At 38.2% G+C, this 22,615-nt stretch overlaps 1 protein-coding gene across 2 annotated transcripts in view; it reads left to right on the top strand.

Annotated features, from left to right (window-relative positions):
• Positions 1–22,615, top strand: part of ANO10 (anoctamin 10) — a 239,684-nt gene that overhangs the window by 154,542 nt on the left and 62,527 nt on the right. For both annotated transcript variants that reach the window (XM_005546813.5, XM_005546814.5), the window contains exon 12: positions 21,677–21,793. In XM_005546813.5, the coding sequence (XP_005546870.1) occupies positions 21,677–21,793 (117 nt within the window). The remainder of the gene's footprint in view (positions 1–21,676; positions 21,794–22,615) is intronic.

Below are 22,615 nucleotides of genomic sequence, written 5' to 3'. Positions count from 1 at the left end.
CACACTATATGCAAAAAATAACTCAAAATAGATCAAAGACCTAAGTATAAGAGCCAAGACTAGAAAACTCCTAAGAAGAAACATGGATGTAAATCTTTGTGAATTTGAATTAAACAGTGGTTCTTAGATGTGACACCAAAAGCACAAGCAATAAAAGAGAAAGAAGATAGGCCGGGCACAGTGGCTCATGCCTGTAATCCCAGCACTTTGGGAGGCTGAGGCGGGTGGATCCACAAGGTCAGGAGATCAAGACCATCCTGGCTAACATGGTGAAACCCCGTCTTCACTAAAAATACAAAAAATTAGCCGGGCGTGGTGGTGGGCACCTGTAGTCCCAGCTACTCAGGAGGCTGAGGCAGGAGAATGGCGTGAACTCCAGAGGCAGAGCTTGCAGTGAGCCGAGATTGCGCCACTGCACTCCAGCCTGGGTGACAGAGCGAGACTCCATCGAAAAAAAAAAAAAAGAAAAGAAAAAGAAGATAAACTGGGCTCCATCAAAATTGAAAACTTTTGCGCCTCAAAGGACGCCACAGAAAGGTTACAGATATTTGTAAGTCACATATCTGAGAAGGAACTTGTATCTAGAATATATAAACAACTATTACAACTCACAATTAACCCAATTAAAAAATGGGCAAAGGATCGAAATAGACATTTCTACAAAGAAGATTTTTTAAGTGGCCAGCAAGCACAGGGAAAGATACTTACATCATTAGCCATCAGGGAACTACAAATCAAAACCACTATAAGATAATATTTTATACTCATTAGCATAGATATGAACAAAAAGGCAAATAATAACAACAAGATTTGGTGAGGATTTAGAGAAATTGAAACCCTTGTACACTGCTGGTGGGAATGTGAAATGGTACAGCCACTGTGGAAAATGGTTTAGCAGTTCCACTAAATGTTAACCATAGAGTTAGTTACTACGCGATCCAGCAATTCCACTCCTAGGTATATACCCAAGTGAAATAAAAACATATGTCTACACAAAAATTTGCACATTAATATTCAGAGCAGCATTATTCATGATAGTCTTAAATGGCAACATTCCAAATTCCATCAGCTGATGAATGGGTAAATGAAATGTGGTTTATTTATACAATGGAATATTATTAGGCAATAAAAAGAAATGAACTAGTAATCCACAGCATGGATGAAACTTGAAAACACTATGCTAAATGAAAGAAACCCATCACAAAGGACCACATATTGTATGATTCCATTTATGTGGAATTTCCAGAATAACTGCTTTAATACAGAAAGTAGACGGGTGGTTGCCTAGGGGATTTCAGGGATTGGAAAATGACCGTTAAGGGGCATGGGCTTTTTGGAGGGTGCAAGGAAAAGGTCCTGAAATGTATTGTGACAGTTGCACAAACTCTGAATATACTAAAAGGTATTGAATCACACACTTTCATTGGGAAAATTCTATGGTATGTGAATCAATAAAGCTGTTGTTGGTTTTTTTTAAAACAAGAAGACATTTACAAGCCTAGAGAGTGTTCTAATTCTTTTATAATTGATCTACATTGGTATCCAAGAAGAGTAAATAAATAAATAAATAAATAAATAAGAAAAAAGTTAGAATTGCTCTATGGCCTATTTTATTAGTAACTAATCTTTAGCCTTTGAGGGTAGATTTGACTTTAGAGTAGCCAAAAATAATTCTAATATTATTTTTTTCTTTTTGGAGACGGAGTCTTGCTCTGTCTCCCAGGCTGGAGTGCAGTGGCACAGTCTCCGCTCATTGCAAGCTCTGCCTCCTGAGTTCACACCATTCTCCTGCCTCAGCCACCTGAGTAGCTGGGACTACAGGTGCCTGCCACCACACCTGGCCAATTTTTTTTTTGTATTTTTAGTAGAGATGGGGTTTCACAGTATTAGCCAGAATGTTCTCGATCTCCTGACCTGGTGATCCGCCCGCCTCAGCCTCCCAAAGTGCTGGGATTGCAGGCGTGAGCCACCATGCCTGGCCCAAAAATAATTTAATACCAAATCTTGGGAGTTTATCGGTAGCCAAACTGCCTCATACAGTTGGGAGTAGAAAATCAACAACAGAAAGCCATTTTCACTTACTCACTGTGACTAGATATCTAAGAGTTCCAAAAATCTTTTGTGACTTTGCAATTCCATTTCGCTAGAGTAAGCATAGAGCCTCTCAAACTCAATGCTAAGTGAACCACAGTTATTTGAATGTATAATTTCTTGGGTGTTTTCTTTAAACTTCATTTACATTACTTTATAGTCTTACATAAGTATATTTGGACTCCTCAGCTAAATTGTACCTTGTGTGCAAAAAAATTGTTTTGTATTTCTTTTGCAAACCCTACTTCCCACCCCCTAACCCCCACCCTTCATCCCTAACCACCACTACCTAGACAAAACTATAAAAAAGTTATTTAAAATCCTCATTTTAAAATTGATTACTGTCACAGATCAGGTTTCCCAGCAAGCAAACTCTGAGATGGAGACTAGTGTGCAGGACTTTCATTAGAGAAAGCTCTTGAGAATCAACGCTTGAAAGGAATGGGAAAGGAAGCCGATTGAATAGAGGGAGAAGTTGGGTAACAAAGCCTCAGCTGATTTCATAGGGAGCTCTGAAGCTGGAATGGCCAGGTTATTGTTTTCCATCCTGATAGACTAGTCAGTGGGTACAGTAGCCTCAGGAGAAAGAAGCAAGTGTGGTCAAGGTGGCTCTCATCAGCTCAGGTGTGTCTTCTAGTAGCCCTTGCAGCAGCTGGGAGAATAATTCCATCAGTTCTGATGGGACATCTTGGCAGCACATCCCAGCATTCTCTGAAGTTCCCTTATACTCTGAGTGTTGCCTCTCGCAAGGTCCAACTCCTTAAGCAACTGTTCCTGCAAGGATGTGCTTAGGGACTGTGACCAAAGTAATCTCAACATTATAAACTTCAGATTTGTGCTGTGATATACTTTGAAAATAGGGAGTTTCTTCTAATCAGATTGGCGTTAACCTTATGACTATATAAAATATCAGTGCTATATTATAAAGCCTAAGCAATAGAAAACAATGCCTAGACTTCACAGATACCTAATCCATTTATAGAAGTTCATCTGTGAATGGATTAGAAGCTTAAGGAACTTATGACCAAAATGCAATTTTTCAGGACTCTACCAAAGTTTGAAGGAAGTGCTTTTTGAACTGTAATCCATTATATTACAAAAAGATGACATGAATGTTCTCATCAATATTTTCCAGAGTGCAGGGTACCTTTCTTATGGCTTTAGTTCATGTGGACTTGAATATTATATTCAGGAATCTTACTTCATGTTTATAACTTGATTTATAAAAGTATGTTGCAAATGACAAAGTTATTGACATATGATTTCCTTATCATAACCAGGGAATTATCTGAGACATGTAATTCTGGCATAGGTGAAAAGCTAGATATGTAATTTTTCTTTTTTTTTTTTTTCCTTCTTTTTTTGAGATGGAATTTCACTCTTGTCATCCAGGCTGGAGTGCAGTGGGGCAATCTCAGCTCACTGCAACCTCCTGGGTTCAAGCGATTCTCTTGCCTCAGCCTCCCGAGTAGCTGGGGTTACAGGTGTCCGCCACCACACCTGGCTAATTTTTGTATTTTTAGTAGAGATGCTGTCTCACTATGTTTCCCAGGCTGATCTGGAACTCCTGACCTCAGGTGTTCTGCCCACCTTGCCCTCCCAAAGTGCTGGAATTATAGGCATGAGCCACCGTGCCTGGCTGATATATAATTTTTCACAGCCTTCGGGGCTCTGATTTTTCATGCTGTAAATTGTGTTTGTATTTTTCTAGTTTATTCCAGAAAAAAAATTCAAATATTTTTCTACTTTATTCTAAAAACAATGGCAGAAACTAGTAGAATAAAAGTCAACTGCTTACCCGTATACCAGCAGTGAACATTTGGAATTTGAAATTAAAAACATAACACCATTTACGTTAGCTCCAAAAAAAATGCAATACTTAGGTGTAAATCTAAAAATGTACAAATACAGATGAGAAAAACTGCTAAACTTGACTGAAAGAAATCAGAGAAAATATAAATAAATTGAGAGATATCCCATGTTTATGGATGGGAGGACTCTCTATTAAGATGTCAGTTCTTCTCAACTTGATGCATACATTGAACACAATCTCTGTCAAAATCCAACCAGGTTATCTTATGGATATTGACAAACTGATTCTATTGTTTATGTGGAGTGGCAAAAGACCCAAAAGAGCCAACACAATGCTGAAGCAAAACAAAGTCAGAGGACTGGCACTACGCAAGTTCAAGACTTGCTGTAAAGCTACAGTCATGAAGACAGTATGGTATTGGTGAAAGAATAGACAAATAAATAAATGGAACAAAATAACTCCAAAATAGATCTACTATTGGCAAAGGCAATTCAATGGAGAAAGGATAGTCCTTTCAACATGGGTGCTGTAACAACTGCACATCACATACCAAAAAAAAAAAAAAAGAATCTAGATATGGACCTTACACCTTTAACAAAAATTAATCCCAAGTGGATCAGAAACCTAAATGTAAAACACAAAACTATAAAACTTCTAGAAGGCAACATAAAAGAAAATCTAGGTGTTCTAGGATTTGGTAATTAATTACTTTTTAAATTCAGTTCAAAAGCATGAAAGAAATAATTTGTAAGTTAGACTTCTTCAAAATTAAAAACTTCTTCTCTGCAAAAGATACTTTTAAGAGAATGAAAAAAGCCAAAAACTGGGAGAAAATATTTGCAAAATATGTAAATGATAAAGGATTTGTACCCAAAATATACAAAAAACTCTTGAAACTCAACAATAAGAAAACAACCCAGCCAGGCATGGTGGCTCGCGCCTGTAATCCCAGCATTTTGGGAGACCAGGGTGGGTGGATCACTTGAGGTCAGGAGATCGAGACCATCCTGGCTAACACGGTGAAACCCCATCTCTACTAAAAATACAAAAACTAGTCGGGCGTGGCATGGTGGCGGGCACCTGTAATCCCAGTTACTAAGGAGGCTGAGGCAGGAGAATCACTCGAACCCGGGAGGCAGAAGTTGCAATGAGCCGAGATTGCACCATTGCACTCCAGCCTGGGTTACAGAGCGAGACTCTGTCTCCAAAAAAAAACAAAAGAAAAAAAAAATCCATAAACAAACAATCCAGTAGCTCAGTCATTGCTGTGCAAATGCAAAATGGTACAGCCACTTTGGAGGACAGTTTTGCGGTTTCTTAGAAAACTAAGCATACTTTTACCATATGATTTAGCAGCCATGCTCCTTGGTATTTAACCAAATGGGTTGAAAACTTATGTCCATACACAAACCTGCAGATGGATGTTTATAGCAGCTTTATTCATGATTGTCCAAACTTGGGAGCAACCAAGATGTCCTTCAGTAGATGAGTGGATAAAATTTTGTTGTACATCTATATGAGGGAATAATAATCACTGTTAAGAAGAAGAAATGAGCTATCAAGCCATGAAAAGACATGGAGGGACCTTAAATGCCGGTTCCTAAGTGGAAGAAGTCAGTCTGAAAAGGCTATATACTGTATGATTCCAAATATATAACACTTTAGAAAAGACAAAACTGTAGAGACAGTAAAAAGATAAGTGGCAGCTGGGAGTTGAGGGGGAGGGAAGAGATGCAAGGGAGGAAGTGTGGAATGAATAAGTGAACCACAGGGGATTTTTAGGGTGGTAAAACTATCATGTATGATAGCTACTGTAATGGTGGATATATGACATGATGTATGTCTCAGCTCAAACTGCTATAACAGAATACCAGACCAAGTGGCCTAAGTGACATTTATTTTTCATTCTTCTGGAAGTTGAGAAGTCCAAGATGAAGATGCTGGCAGATTTGATTTTTAGGCCTTCTTGAATCCTCCTGTGGTAAGGAAGCTCTAGTGTCTCTCTTCCACTTCTTATCTGGGCACTATCCCATCATTGGCGCTTCACCCTTATGACGTCATCTAAACCTAATTACCTCCCTAGCACCCTACCTCCTAAAACCATCATGTTGGAGGTTAGCACTTCAACATGTGAATTCGTGGGGACACAAACGTTCAAGCCATAACAATGCATTTGTGAAAACCTGTATAGTGAACCCTAATGTAAACTATGGGCCTTGGTTAATAATAATGTGTCGTATTGGTTCATCAGTTGTAGCAGATGACTAATACAAATGTTAGATCTTAATAATAGGGGAAACTGGGAGAATGACAGATATATAGCAACTCTACTTTCTGTGTAGTTTTTCTACAAAACTAAAACTGCTTTAAAAAATAAAATCTCTTAATAAAAAATAGTAGAACTTCATTAGAATTTAACATGTTCTAATATATAGTTTAAATTTAAGCCAAAAAAATTAGTTGTTTGTACTTGTACAGAACTGGAATCAGTGTCTTTCTTCTTTCTTCCCCTTTCTCCAATCCCTCAACCTTCTCAAATGCTTTTCATTATGAACGGAAAGTTTACAAAAAAAGCAAAATGCAAATGGCTGTTAAGTGTGTGAATAGATGCTCAACATCATTCAGAGTAAGATAGGCAAGTGGAAACTAAACTGAAACACCTGTTGTCACCTTATCAGATTGGCAGAATCCACCAGAGGGATATTACCTTGGGTTGACAAGGCTGTGGAGGACCAGGCAGTCTCATATTCAGCTGCTGATTATATATGCCTGCTTAATACCATGTACAGAACAATTTGACAGAATCTACTTAAATTACAACTGTGTGTATCCTTTGACCCAGCAGTTCTGTCTTTGGGAATGTATTCCACAAATATACTTGCCTATGCATAAAATGACAAATGTTGGAGGAAATTTATTACAGCACCCTTACTAATAACAAAAATATTTGAAATAGTGTAAATGTCCATCACTGGTTGATAAATTATGGGTGCTCTCTAGGTACTAATATGGAAAGATCTCTAATATTAGGAAATACAAAAAAGGAAAATGCTGAACAATATTTCTGTATGCTCCTTTTATATAAAAATGGAGAAAATATTAATATATTCTGATTGCACATGTGGGCAGGAGGCACAGTGGGGCATTGGGAAGATGAGGGCAGGGGTAGGGGTATCACTATATACCTTTTTTCCTGACCATATGACTGTATTACCTTCAAACTATAGTTCAAAAAGATATAGGTATATACATTTTTAAATAACAAATTCAGAATAGCTAGGATAAATCACTTTTGCTGTTGTTAAACCTTAAATATTATTTTTATCTACCTATGAATATTTGTCTTCCCTTGAGTGTTTTTGGTGTGGCAAGACCTGAGTTGTTAAAATTGATTGTTATTGTCATTTTGTAACTGAGAGGGTCTCCCTAGTGAAAACCTGACTTTCTCAAAGAAGTAGTTCAAATTTCTCCTTACTTTTCTGACAGTAGTGTGCCTCAAGCATACCTTAAGAACATAACAAGTAATAAACCATAAACCAGTGTTTTCTTTAAGAAAATGTATCAGTGGAGAACAGAAAATGTTCTCTTTGAAAAAAATAATGTAGTTATAAAAAGTTTTAGATCTTTTTTTGTTTGTTACAAATTCTCTGTTCAATTGTACGGAATTACTTTCTCTCTCAGAGCAAAGACTTGCCAGTTGGCTTTACTTTTCTCATCCCCTTTCTTCCGTGTCCACTGCCTCGATACATTTTCCCCACTTCCCTTGCTCTGACAAAGATATCAACGGTTACATTAAAGCAAAACCTGAGAAGCTTAAGTTATTGCCGATAAGTTCGACAAGATTTAAATGCAATCTGAGAAGCAGAAGATGGGAAGCATTCCTTCCTGAATCCACGTGCTCTGTTAGGCCCTAAGGCACAATGAAATGTAGGACATGAACCCTGGGCCCCAAAGCTGATGACAGTGGAGGTCACAAAGTGATCACCCACTCTAAGAATTCTACACACAGTGTTATCTATATGTTTCCCTCTATGCCAGGCTTCTTGTCTTTACTCTCATCAGTGTTTGGATAGCTCCTGACAGAATAAGGCTGGGTTTGGTGTTCTGTAATCCTAGCTCTTTGGGAGGCTGTGGGAAGATTGCTTGAGCTCAGGAGTTCAAGACCAGCCTGGGCAACATGGCAAAACCCCATCTCTACAAAAAATACAAATATTAGCCAGATGTGGTGGTGCACACCTGTAGTCCCAGGTACTCTGGAGGCTGAGGTGGGAAGATCACTTGAGCCTGGCAAGGAGAGGTTATAGTGAGCTGAGATAGTGCCACTACACAGCCTGGGTGACAGAGTGAGACCCCATCTCAGAAACAAAAAATATCAAAATTTAAAAATGCATTTCCTCAGTTGTAGGCAGTGATATTTCTAATGTAAGGAAACATGGTCTTAGATTTGGGAGATGTAGGTCATTTTCAGGATATTCACCCTTAACCTGATAACTGGTTTAGCAGATTTTGCTGAGTTGTTTTTAGATGGTTTCTTTGGAATTCTAGTTTAATTCTTCATTGTTTTACCTGTGATTTTGGGAGACATATGTATGATAAAAGTCTTTTTAAAAGTTTTTAATTTTAAGATTTAGATTACAGAAAAGTTGACAAGCTGGAACTGATGGTTCCCATATACTCCATAGCTAGCTTCCCCTGCTTTTAACATCTAACACTGGTATGGTACACTTGTTATAATTAGTGAACAACTTTTCATATGTTATTATTAACTAAAGTTCATGCTTTATTCAGATTTCCTTAGTTTTTATCTGATAAGACTCATCTTGTATATCTCCTGCCTTGGTCCTAGACTCAGCCATTTTTCCAAGGAGCTCTGGTTCCTTTGTTTTGGACAATGGTATTAGAAACCAAGATATGTGTGCATCTCTTAATTTTTTTTTTTTTCCTTTTTTTTTTGAGATGGAGTCTTGCTCTGTAGCCCAGGCTGGAGTGCAGTAGCACAGTCTCGGCTCACTGCAAGCTCTGCCTCCCAGGTTCACACCATTCTCCTGCCTCAGCCTCCCGAGTAGCTGGGACTACAGTCGCCCGCCACCACACCTGGCTAATTTTTTGTATTTTTAGTAGAGATGGGGTTTCACCGTGTTAGCCAGGATGGTCTCAATCTCCTGACCTCATGATCTGCCCGCCTTGGCCTCCCAGCATGTCTTAACTTTTAACCTGAATCCCTCTATTTAAGATGGATTTCTTGCAGTTAACATAGTTGAGCCTTGCTTTTTATTCTAACTCCGACATTCTTTGTCTTTGAATCGGTATATTTAAGCCACCTGGAGTGTCCTGCACCCTGCCCTCCTCGCCATGACTGTGTCAGGTGACCGCAAGAGGTCGATTGTATGTTCTGCTTGCACTGTTGTAGAGCCACCAACTTACCTGTGGCCCCTGCGGTACCACATCTGCTTATAGCTCTCAGTTTAAGGTTTACAAATGTGTATTTCTCCATTGTGACTTAAATTCTCACTTGATACAATTAAAGTAAATGAAGTAAGTATATAGTAGAATGAAATCATAATCTTGAGATATCACTTTGCTTTGTAGGCCTTAGTTAGAGAATATTTCCGGGCACACAGTTTTTATATGTTCCTTGATTTTTTTACTTGTCAAGTGATCAAAATAATTGTTGAAAAAACAAAGCAAGCTCCAAATAACACACAACCCTCTTACAGATTTTATTTCCTTTCACCATCATCAAATCTGCTCTAGAAACTGCTTTGTGCATGAAATGTGGCTCTGAATGAGAGGAAAACAAACTTTAACACATGTAAATTGCTTTAAGCTGTATAAGATGTGTTCTTTGGTGACACAGGGCATGCCAAAGCCTTGAAAGCCAGCTTTCTTACCCCAGTGACGAATGACAACCCCATCATCTAGTGTCCCTCAATTACAACAAGCCTCTTGATTAGCAGGTCCCTACAATGGAGATTATATTTTAAGAGAGAAGAGCCAATGAGATACATGATTTAATTTATCTGTAAACCTTTAGATTATTTTCTTCTGTTCATTTGGTCTAACTGATATTTCCCCCAATCCCCTTTTCTATTAAATGATTAAATAGAGAAGGAGCTGGGTGTGGTGGCTCATGCCTGTAATCCCAGCACTTTGGGAGGCCAAGGCAGGTGGATCACCTTAGGTTAGGAGTTCAAGACCAGCCTGGCCAACATGGTGAAACCCGTCTCTACTAAAAATACAAAAAAATTAGCCAGGCATGGTGGTGCATACCTGTAATCCCAGCTACTCAGGAAGCTGAGGCAGGAGAATCACTGGAACCCAGGAGGCGGAGGTTGCAGTGAGCCGAGATTGTGCCATAGCACTCCAGCCTGGGCAACAAGAGTGAAACTCTGTCTAAAAACAAACAAACAAAAAGAAACAAAACAAACAAACAAAAACAACAAAAAAAGGCCAGGCACGGTGGCTCACATCTATAATCCCAACACTTTGGGAGGCCGAGGCAGACAGATCACAAGGTCAGGAGATCGAGACCATCCTGACTAACATGGTGAAACCCCATCTCTACTAAAAATACAAAAAATTAGCCAGGCGTGGTGACGGGCACCTGTAGTCCCAGCTACTCGGGAGGTAGAAGTAGGAGAATGACGTGAACCCGGGAGGCAGAGCTTGCAGTGAGCCAAGATTGCGCCACTGTACTCCAGCCTGGGCTCCAAAGCGAGACTCCATCGAAGAAAGAGAGAAAGAGAGAGAGAGAGAGAGAGAAAGAGAGAGAGAGAGAAAGAAAGAGAGAAGGAAGTAAAATACTTTTCATGCTTTTATACTGACCAGTTCTCCCTCATTTTTTTGACTCTCCTAACATTTTCCCATTTTTCCCTGTATACTTCTTTTAGGTTCCAGCTTTCTATTAATCTTTATTGAGGCTCAGAAACCAATACCCCCAAATACTGCATTTTGACATGCTGAACTCAAAGTCTTTCTGATCTCCCCCATACCATCTCTCCCAAAGCATCGGATTCTCTAAAGTTCCCTTGTCTGCCTAAGGTCCAGACCTACCAAAGAAGAAAACAATTAACTGCTGATCACTTCCCTGAGTTCTCATTAACTGAATCCATATCACATCTTTTCTCCTGTTAATCTGCTTTTTGTGAGTTGATTTTTCAGCAAATCTTCAGGGGTTTGCTGTACATGTTTTAAGTCCAACTCCTTGTTCACTGGACTGATCTTGGGAAGTTGCCCATGCAGACAGCCCAGAGGCCTAGGCCTTTTGTGATATTAGCGATTCCCTGTCATTCCCTGTGTGGATGCTCAGCACACCAGGAATGGAGCTTGGTTGGAGTGGAGCAACGTGAGCTGGGTCGTAGACGTAGCCCTGCCCTGAAGACGTCTTCTCAGGGTGTCCACCAGGGCATAGGGCCTGAAGACACTGCCAGAGAATTCCTTTTAAACTCCAGGGAAGAGTCCTAGTCATGTTATTGAGACACAAATTTTGTGATGCTTTCTCATCTTTTAACAAATACATGTAAGTTAATTAACTAATTAAATAGAGTTTTCAGTCTTTCTATACAATCTATACAAAAGGATGGCAAACCCCAGCCAAAGGACCAAATCCTCCTGCTACCTATTATTAAAGCTGTATTGGCACCCAGCTGCACCCATTTGTTTTTATATTCTACTTTTCATGTTGCAAGGAATGGCAGAGTTGAGTAATCATGACAGAGATTGTATGCTGCAAAGCCTAAAGTATTTACTCTGTGGCCTTTTAAGAAGTTTGCTGACCCTGCTGGAGATTAAGAATCTTTTGTGATAGAAATTGCATTGAATCTATAGATCATTTTGGATGGTATACACATTTTAACAATATTAAGAGTTCTAATACAGCACATGACCACAGAATGTCTTTTCATTTATTTGTGTAGTCTTCAATTTCTTGTGGCAATGTTTTCTGGTTTCATTGTACACGTTTTTCATCTCCTTGGTTACATTTATCCCTAAGTATTTTAGTATTTTTATTCTTTTTGATGCTATTGTAAAAATGATTGATTTCTGAATTTCCTTTTCAAATTGTTCGTTAGTATATAGAAATGTTACTGATTTTTGTGTGTTGATTTTGTAGTCTACAATTCTGCTGAGTTCATTTATTAGTTCTAACGAGGGTGTGTGTGTGTATGTGTGTAGAATTAGGGTTGTCTGCATTTAAAATAATATAATCCACGAACAGAGATAATTTTACTACTTTCCAATTTGGATACCTTTTATTTATTTTTATTTATTTATTTTCTTAATTGCTCTGACAATTAAGAAAGTACTGGACTTCCAGTACTTTGTTGACAAGAAGTGGCAAGACTAAGCATTCGTCACCATGTTCCTGATCTTAGAGGGAAAGCTTTCAGTTTTCCATCATTTGATATGATGTTAGCTCTAGGCTTCTTCATATATAACCTTTAGTATGTTAAGATAATTTCTTTCTACTCCTAGTTTGTTGAGTGTTTTTATCGTGAAAGGGTATTGAATTTTTGTCATATACTTTTTCTGCATCAATTAAAATAATGTGGTTTGTCCTTCATCCTGTTAGTGTGGTGTATCATGTTGATTGGTTTACATATGTTGTTCCATCCTTGTAGTTCAGGAATAAATCCCACTTGGTCATGCTGTGTAATTTTTTTAATGTGTTGTTGAATTTGGTTTGCTAGTATTTTGTTAAGGAATTTGTATCAGTATTGATTAGGGATATTGAACTATGGTTTTCTTTTTTAATTATGTCTTTGGTTTTGGTATCACAGTGATATTGACCTCATAAGATGAGTTTGGAAGTATTCCCTTCTTGTCAGTATTTTGCAAGAATTCGAGATGTATTGCTGGTAATTCTTTAAATGTTTGGTGAAATTCACCCATGAAGCTCTCTGGTCCTGGGCTTTTCTTTGTTGATAGGTTTTTCATTATCGATTCAATCTCCTTACTAGTATAGTTCTGTTCAGATTTTTTTCTTCATGATTCAGTTTTGGTAGGTTGCATGTTTCTAGGAATTTATTTATTTCTAGTTTATCCAGTTTAGTGGTGTATAATTGTTCTTAGTCATTTCTTATATTTTATTTCTGTGGCATCAGTTGTAATGTTTCTTCTTACATTTCTGATTTTTGCTATATGAGTCTTTTTCTTCATTAGTCTAGCTAAGGATTTGTTAATTTTGTTGATCTTTTCAAAAGACCAACTCTTACTTTTGTTGACTTTTTTTTTTTTTGCTGTTGTTTTTGTATTCTCTTTTTTATTTTTGCTCTCATCTTTATTACTTCCTTTCTTCTGCTAACTTTAGTTGGTTCTTTTTGTAGTTTCTTGAGGTTCAAGTCAAGTTATTGACTTGAGATCTTTCTTTCTTTTATAATGTAAGCATTTACCACTATAAACTTCCCTCTTAGTACTGTCGTTGCTATGTCCCATAAGTTTTGGTGTGTTGTGTTTTTGTTTTCATTTGTTTCAAGACATTTTCTGATTTCCTTTGTGATTTCTTCTTTGACTCATTGGTTGTTCAAGAGTGTGTTAATTTCCACAATTTGTGAATTTTCCAGTTTCCTTTTGCTTTTGATTTCTAGTTCCATTCCATTTGGTCAGAAATGATACTTGGTATGATTTCAGTCTTTTTAAATTTGTTAAGGTTTGTTTTGTGGCCTAAGGTATGATCTATACTGGAAAATCTTTTATATGGACTTGAAAAGAATGTTTATTCTTTGTTACTGGGTAGAGTGTTCTGTATATATCTATTAGGTTAAATTGGTTTGTGATGTTAAGTCCTCTGCTTCCTTATTGATCTTATGTCTGATTGTTTTATCCATTATTGAAGTGCAGTATTGAAATCTCCCACTGGTACTGTATTAGTGTTCATTTCTCCCTTCAATTCTGTCAATATTTATTTCATATATTTGGTACTGTGATGTTAGATGCATATACAATTATAATTGTTATGTCTTCTTAGTAAATTGACCCTTTCATTTTTACATAATAATATCCTCCTTTGTCTCTTATAACCGCTTTTTAATTAAAGTCTGTTTTGTCTGATGTAAGTATGGTCATTCTGGCTCTCTTTTTGTTACCATTTTCATGGTAAATGAAAATGAGCATTTTTCCTCATTCGTGAACTTTCATTATATGTATGTCTTTACATCTGCAGGTAATTGGATCTTGTTTTTTGTTTTGTTTTGTTTTTTTAAAATCCATTCAGCCACTCTACGTCTTTTGATCAGGGGGTTTAACCCATTTACACTTAAAGTAATTACTGATAGAGCAGACTTACAATTGCCATTTTGTTTATTGCTTTCAGTATGTCTTGTAATTATTTTGCTGCACTTTTTCTGTCTTGCTGCCTTCCTTTGTATTTTGTTGATTTTTTTGTTTTTTTTTGTTTTTTTTTTTGTTTTTTGGTAAGAACTTGCTTTGATTCCTTTCTCATTTTCTTTTTTGTATCTTTTACAGATATTTTCTTTGTAGTTACAATGGGGATTACATAAAATATCTTATAGTTGAAACTGATAAAAACTTTAGCAGCATGCAAAAAAATCTTCTCCTTTACATTTTCCCCTCACCACTTTTTATTATCAGTGTCACAAAGAACATTATTTCTTTTTTGAGACACGGTCTCACTGTGTCACTCAGGTTGGAATGGAGTGGCACAATCACAGCTCACTGCAAACACAACTTCCCTGGGCTCAGGGGATCCGCCCACCTCAGCCTCCCGAGTAGCTTGAACTATAGGCATGGGCCACCATGCCTGGCTAATTTTTGTATTTTTTTGTGTGTGTGAGACAGGGTTTTACCATATTGCCCAGGCTGGTCTCAAACTCCTGAGGCTCAATGATTCACCCACCTAGGCCTCTCAAAGTGCTGGAATTATAGGCATACTACCTGGCCACAAATTACATTTTTTCATCTATTAGTATTATTTTGTAGTTAGTTTTATGTTTTTATCTTTTAAAGTGTATACTAGAATTAAAAGTGATTTATATACCACCATCGCATTATTAAAGGATTTTTTGTTTGTCCGTATATTTACCTTTACTAGAGAGTTTATTTTTTCTTATGCTGTTGTGTTGCTGTCTAGTGTCCTTGAGCTTCTGCTTGAAGGGAATGCCTATTATGTGTAAGGCAGTTGTAGTCGTGATGAAATCCCTCCGCTTTTGCTCATCTGAAAGGTCTTTATTTCTCTCCTATGTTTTTGAAGGATGATTCTTCCTGGTATAGAATTCTTGGTTGGGAGTTTTTCTTTCAGTACTTTGAATACGTCATCTTGTTCTCTTCTGGCCTCCAGTCTTTCTGCTGAGAAATCTGCCGATAATCTGGGAATTCCCTTGTATGTGATGAGTTACTTTTCTCTTGCTGCTTTCAAGATACTCTCTTTGTCTTTGATTTTGACAGTTTGATTATAATGTGTCTTGGTATAGGCCTCTTTGGGCTCATCTTAGTGGGATTCCTTTCAGCTTCTTGAATTTGGATGTACATTTCCTCAGATTTGGGAAATTTCCAGCTATTATTTCCTCAAATAAGTTATGTTCCCATTTCTTTCCCTCTCTTCTCCTCTGGAACTCTTATAATGCATAATTGGTCCAGTTGATGGTGTTTCATTAAGCTTTCTTCACTTTTCTTCTTGTGTTGTTTTTGTTCCTGTGACTCAATAATTTCCAATGACCTATCTGAGTTCACTGATTCTTGTTTTCTGCTTGTTCAAATCTGCTATTGAACCTCACTAGTGAATATTTTTTTTTTTTTTTTTTTTTTAGACAGAGTTTCACTCTTGTTGCCCGGGCTGGAGTGCAGTGGCTCACTACAACCTCTGCCTCCTGGATTCAAGCAATTCTCCTGCCTCAGCTTCCCAAGTAGCTGGGATTACAGGTGGCTGCCACCACGCCTGGCTAAATTTTTTGTATTTTTAGTAGAGATGGGATTTCACCATGTTGATCAGGCTGGTCTTAAACTCCTGACCTCAGGTGATCCACCTGCCTTGTCCTCCCAAAGTGGTGGGATTACAGCATAAGCCCCCTGTGCCTGGCTGATTTTTTTTTTATACAGATAAGGCTGCATCCGTGTCCCAAGGCTGGAGTATGGTGGTGTGATAATAGCCCACTCCAGCCTCAAATTTCTGGATTCAAGCAATCCTACAGCCTCAGTCTCCCAAGTAGCTGGGACAACAGGCATGCAGCACCACACCCAGCTAAGTTTTTTATTTTTTATTTTTTATTTTTTGTAGAGATGAGGTCTTGCTATGTTACTTGGGCCAGTCTCAAATCCTGTTCTCAAATGATCCTCTACCTTGGCCTCCCAAAGTGCTTGAGATTACAAGTGTGAGCCACCATACCTAGGTGTGACTTGTTCAGTTCAGTTATTCTTCAGCTCCAGAATTTCTGTTGGGTTCTTTTTTATAGTTTCTATTTGATTGCTGATATATTCTCTTTCTGTTCATGCATTGTTTTCCTCATTTTATTTAGTTGTCTGTGACCTCTTTTAGCTCACTGAGCTTTTTAAAGATAGTTATTTGAATTCTCTGTCAGGCAATTCACAGATCTTCATTTCTTTTGGGTCAGCTTCTGAAGAATTACTGTTTCTTTGCTTGGGCCATTTTTCCTTTTTTTTTTCATATGTCCTTTTGTTTTTTACTGGCATTTGGGCATTTGAAAAACAGCCATCTCTCTGTCATTACAGACTAGCTTTATACAAGGAAGGCCTTCACCAATCAGCCCAGTTAGAGAATCAGAGACTCAAATCTTTTCTGGTAGTGTGTCTTCTCTGGGATTATGCATCTAATTTCCCGATTAGAAAGGCTTGCCAGCTTCTTTTTCAGGAGATTGTAATTTCTTGCTGCCTCTGGTGTCTGTGTGCAGTACTGCAAGTTCTCTGGTGCTGCTACAAGCTGACAAGCCCTTAATTGTTCTCAGCATCCCCTAGGCATTTAAAGTATGCCCTTTAAGTTCACATGCCTTCTAATTTAGAAAAGACAGAAACTAGTCCCTCAGGTGGTCCTCTGAAAAGACAGAAAGTTGAATGTATACATTCTACTTTCTCTTTCCCTCTCAAGGTGGCATGAGAAAGGCTCCCCATGGCCCCAGCTTCTCTGATGGCTGTTCTTTACTCACTTTGGTGCAGACTCCCTGGCTCACCAGGGGTCCTTTGTGGGGTCAAATCTGACATTGGCCCTTCTCTGAGGCTCCTTTGGGAGTACCTGCCTTTGCCTTGGTCCTATCCTCAGAAGTTCTGGCAACTTCTCTTATTTTCCAGTGTTGTTCCTTTTAGAATATATCTTTCTGTCATTTCAGGGGACCTTTGGGAGGTAGAAGAAGTAGATGTACCTGCTTGGTCTACCGTCTTAAAATGAAAATCCCTGAGGTTGTTTTCTTAAGAGCCTAATTCCATAACATTTTTTTCAATCTCTGCTCCATTAATCATTTTTATTAATTTGCATTTGGCACGTAATTTGTCTAGTAATCAGCAGAAGATACCTTTTTCAGGGCACTCCTTTTGTTCAGTTGTGGCTGGGATCTGAGTGGAGACAGGTAACTCTGCATACATACCATTATAGGTATCAGATCTGCTTTTCAGAAGTCTAAGAATTCAACTCTAATTTGCATCTTCTGTTTCAGTAGAGACAGGGTTGGAGACATATTACTACAAAACACAGCTACTACTATGGATCATGTCACAAGTTTTCTAGTTTTTGCAAAATAAAATAGTTCTGCTGGCTCTCTGTGCAGCTGGCATGAGAGTCCCAGGGTTTGACAACCCTGCAGTGACCAAAGGTGAGCAATGTGCTAATAGCAGAGCAGGCAGTACTTTACCACTGGCACTGGAAAACATTTAGCTTCTGAGTGCTAATTTTCTCTGGTCCTGTTACTTTTTTTCCCTTTCCCAACTCAGACACCCTATAATCACTGTTTAAGGCATATTGTTGTGGGGAGCCAACTTCTTTGTATTTACTAGTTTTAAAATTCTGCCCATCTCCTCCCCTTCCCCTTCCTCCACCTTCACTGTTTTTCTCCTTTACTTTGTTTAGGATATAATTTTGTGAGTTTTACTGTAAAAGAAGAATCACAATTCTGGTGCATAAAATGTCTTCTTTTTTCATAGACAAGCTCCTTCCACCCCACTATTCATTTTGAGTGTTTTTTTTTTTTTCCAGATATGAATAGATTCCTATTTTATCTTAAGGTTTTTTTATTTAAACAAGAAAAAATGACATGACAAAAATGCTTTTTACAGTTTTTTCTTTCTCAGATTAGTTAGCATAAAGCAGTTCCCAGCCTTGAAACAGAGTGGCTGTATGGAAAATATAAATAATATCCAAAAAATTGACCATTTGAAACACGAGACTATAAATGTTATTTAGGTTTCCAGGCTACAACACAAAAGCTTACTTAACATGATGCTCAACTTGAATTCTGGATCCTGGATAAGAGAAACTGCTAAGAAAGTGGGGGTGGAGGTGAGGAAGGTCTAATATATCCTTTCCTGACCATAGAGACAATATTGGCTCCTTTCTGCTTCTCTTTACACCACTTCCTTGAAGCAGGACCCCTGCTGTTGGAGCTGATCCTAACCCTGCTGTGTTGTCTTCCCACCTCACTCCCAATTATTCATTGTTATTTGCCTAGGGGTTAGGGGTAGGGGTGGAGGAGAGCAAGAAAGAACTTGTTAGCAACAACTAATTAAAGTAATTAACCAATATCTGTGAATGGTTGATGCTCCTTAACCTTCCCACTGATGCTTTCACTTGTAATAGAAAAATGTGTATCAAAGCAAATAAACCTATAATTGGTGAAATTTCTGGTAGTTTAGCAAAGTGGGGAGAAAATCAATATGACAGATTAGAGAAGGTTGGGAAGTTGTTGATGAAGGCTTCCATCTGAGCACTCTGGCCCTGCATAAGTACTTTCCACATATTTGCAGAATGAGTGAATACAAAGTGATCATTTTGCCCAGCCTTTTTTTTTTTTTTTTTTTTTTTTTTTTTTTTTTTGAGATGGAGTCTCTCGCTCTGTCTCCCAGGCTGGAGTGCAGCGGCACAATCTCAGCTCACTGAAACCTCTGCCTTCCAAGTGCAAGCAATTCCCCTGCCTCAGCCTCCCAAGTAGTTGGGATTACAGGTGCCTGCCACCATGCCTAGCTAATTTTTGTATTTCTAGTGGAGATGGGGTTTCCCCATGTTGTCCAGGCTGGTTGGTCTTGAATTCCTGACCTCAAGTGATCCACCCACCTCAGCTTCCCAAAGTGTTGGGATTACAGGTGTGAGCCACTGCACCCAGCCCACTTTGCCCAGCTTCTTATATTCTTGGACTTCAGTTTAAAAAGCCATATTCTCTGAACTGCAAATTGTCTGGTTTTGTCTGTTTACTGGGCAAATGTGCAGTCAGGACGAGGTGAGTTTAGGAGCCTGGCAGGGCATATGTAATTCACTTATAGGAATCCCTGTGTTCTTTTTTATATAAGTTTTCCCCCCATATAAAAGTAATATATGTCCATTAAAAAGTGAAGATAGACTGCCTATAGTGCCACCATCTAAAGAAAACCATTGTGAAGATGCTATAATTTTTGGAAAATAAACTATAGAGAATTACTCATAAAAGCATGTTGCTATGTAAATGTTTAAAATGGCATCCTGTTTTGATTAATATTGTCTAATATCAACTTTTTTCAATTCATGATAATTTTGTGAACAGTTTGCATGGAAACCATAGCAGCAAAATCTGGGCAACCTTGTTCTGTTACCTAATAGCCAGTCCTGTTTCCCAAAGGAGAGTTAATACACCTTCCAGATGCCTTAACATCCAAGGGAAGCATGTCCTTCCTCAGCAGCATATTTTGTTTTGTAATTCCTGCCAAGACTCTGAGGAAGAGGAAATGGGCACAGATTTATTAGGAGAGATGGAAAGGGGCCATGACTTTGTCATGTCATGTAGGACTCCGGCAACTTAAGGCTACACAGACTCTGAAATACATGGAATATTTCTTTTTATCTACTAATTTGTTTATTTCTTGTCTAATATTTCCACTGAAGAGATTGTCTTGTATAAAATTATCTCTCAGTATTCTAATGGAATGAAATAATGGTACAGCATAGCGTTTTCTGAATTATTCATGTATTATTTGGAGATGATATCTAGGTTTTTATTAATTCAGTTCAGAATTTTAACATAGGGTATCATCTGGTCCATGCTATATTATCTACTTGTTTTTCTACTCTAGACCCTTAATCACTATCTTCCAGTGTCATCTTTGGTCATGGCAGTCACATTTACATGAAGGCTGTTTGTCCCTGGTCTATTCTATGTCTCTTGTTAATAACAGGCACTGCTTGGCCTGTCCTGGGGTTCTGCTGATTTTCAAGTCTTCTGATTAAATTATTGCTTGTTCTGGCATCATGCTGATTTCCTTCACTATTTCATGCTTCTCCCAGGAGATATCTGCTTGTTATTTATCCCTCATTCCTCCTTTTGAAAATATCACAGTAAGAAATTCCTTTAATTTTTTTCAACTGTTCTTTTTCTGTCAGTAATTCAATGCAACATTTCTCAAAGGCTGTTCCATCTCTCTCATTGATTTTCTTAATGCCTTTTAATTATTTCTTTTAAAAATCACAACTTTTAATATTTAGTAACTCATGCTGTCACCACAGAGGCAGCTGTGTCCTTTTGATCACTTAGATTTCTGTGGGTGTTGATTCTGGAACACAAGATGATCTGGATTTGGAGAAGCATCAGTAGGTTGAGCCTATACATCTGAACAGCGGGATTACCAATGGAAGCAATACCATTGGCTTAATTATACATCTCATATCATTATGTTATAGAGGACTTCTTTATGATGCTTGTATGAGAAAGAAAAATAATAGCCAGGTTTTAAGTTTTCCATATTATAATGTCCGTGTACTTACCATATATGGAGTCAGCAGCATAAGGTTACAATCATTGAATTAATCTTTATTGATTATCACATCATAAAAGAAAATGCACCAAACGCTATTGGGATTAGAGGATTCATGGCACCTTATTTTTAAGATATATGTACGTTTTATGTAACTCAAACTGAAGTGCAGCACAGGGACATTGGGCAGAGAGTAGAGTGACTACAAATATTGTATACTAAGATACATTGCTAGAAAAGAGTTTGTAGAAGACTTCAGAATAAACCATTTTTCTATAAAACATTGAGGGTACCATTACGGTATCGGTTTATGGGAATACCTGATTTTAAAAGAATAAAGCTGGCTGGATGTGATGGCTCAACACCTGTAATCCCAGCACTTTGGGAGGCTGAGGTGGGTGGATCACCTGAGGTCAGGAGTTTGAGACCAGCCTGACCAACATGGTGAAACCCCCATCTCTACTAAAAAATACAATAAAAATTAGTTGAGTGTGATGGTGCCTGCCTGTAATCCCAGCTACTCGGGAGGCTGAGGCAGGAGAATCGCTTGAACCTGGGAGGCAGAGGTTGCAGTGAGCCGAGATCGTGCCACCGCACTCCTCTAGCCTGGGCGACAGAGTGAGACTCAGTCTCAAAAAAAAAAAAAAAAAAAAAAAAAAAAAGAATTAAATAAAGTCAGTAAATTATTGAATGAACCACAACAGGGTGGACTCAGTACAATTCATGAGCCTGCTTGGTCTTTGATACTTCACAGGTCAATAGTTAGAAATTACCCAAGATTAATATAAAGGACCCTAGGTTGCTTAGATATCAATTTATTTCCTTGTGTATATGGTCTGATGTATCACATCAACATGTACTCTTTCTTGTTTTCAGCACGCACTCCTGGCTTTAAAGTTTATCCTTGCATTTGCCATACCTGATAAACCACGGCATATCCAGGTGAAACTAGCCAGATTGGAATTTGAGTCTTTGGAGGCACTCAAGCAGCAGGTAAGAGCAGCTGTCCTGAAAATGTATGTATTACTTTAGCAAATGACAGGAGAAATAATTTAGAAGAATCAGTCTCAGCATTTTCTTCAGCCTTGAAGTTACCAGTTTAAATGAATACAGAGGACTCCAGTTTAGGATGACATAACAAAACCAAAATCCTAACAACATGAGCAACAAATAGGTTTAAAGAACTAAACTAAACAAACAAAAATATTCAGGCAATATTAAATAAAGAATAGAGCTAGCATTAGCAAAAGAACAAGACAGACATCTAAGAATCAACTTGGGGCAGCTCCCCACAAGCTTCCAGTTTTGCCATCTACTGAAACATTAAGTGAGGAGAAGTGAGTGAATAAAATCCTGAATAATAGCTTTCAGAGAGCGAGACAGAATGAGATCAGGTGTGTAGAAGCAGCAAAATTGCCCTGAAAGGAGAAACTGTGTCTCAGTGACTTCCACATTCTACCAGAGACTACAAAAAAAAAAGCCATGCTGGAGTTGACCATTTTGATGATTTTCTGCTTGTAGGAGAGTGGGAGTAGACAGGAGATCCCTAGACACCTGGAGTATCTCTCACTTGTTATCTTTAGTGCTGCATAGGAATTTAAGCAATGAGAGAATCAGTAAAGCATTGTCATCTGAGGGGACAAGCTCTGGTCAGAACCTGCTGGACAGACACTCTTTCTTTGGCTTCTAAACTACTTTGCATAGGAATATTTTTTCTTATGTTTGGGGAGTTGGGAGAAAAAACGTGAAGAGGACCCACTTAAGATGACCCTTGGATCAAAGCATGAGGGCTCCAAGGGTGGTGCACCAGACAGG

This window comes from Macaca fascicularis, chromosome 2, assembly GCF_037993035.2.
Source record: "Macaca fascicularis isolate 582-1 chromosome 2, T2T-MFA8v1.1".
NCBI lineage: Eukaryota > Metazoa > Chordata > Mammalia > Primates > Cercopithecidae > Macaca > Macaca fascicularis.
The sequence above is the reverse complement of the archived record's forward strand: the minus strand, read 5'-3'. Positions and strand labels throughout refer to the sequence as shown.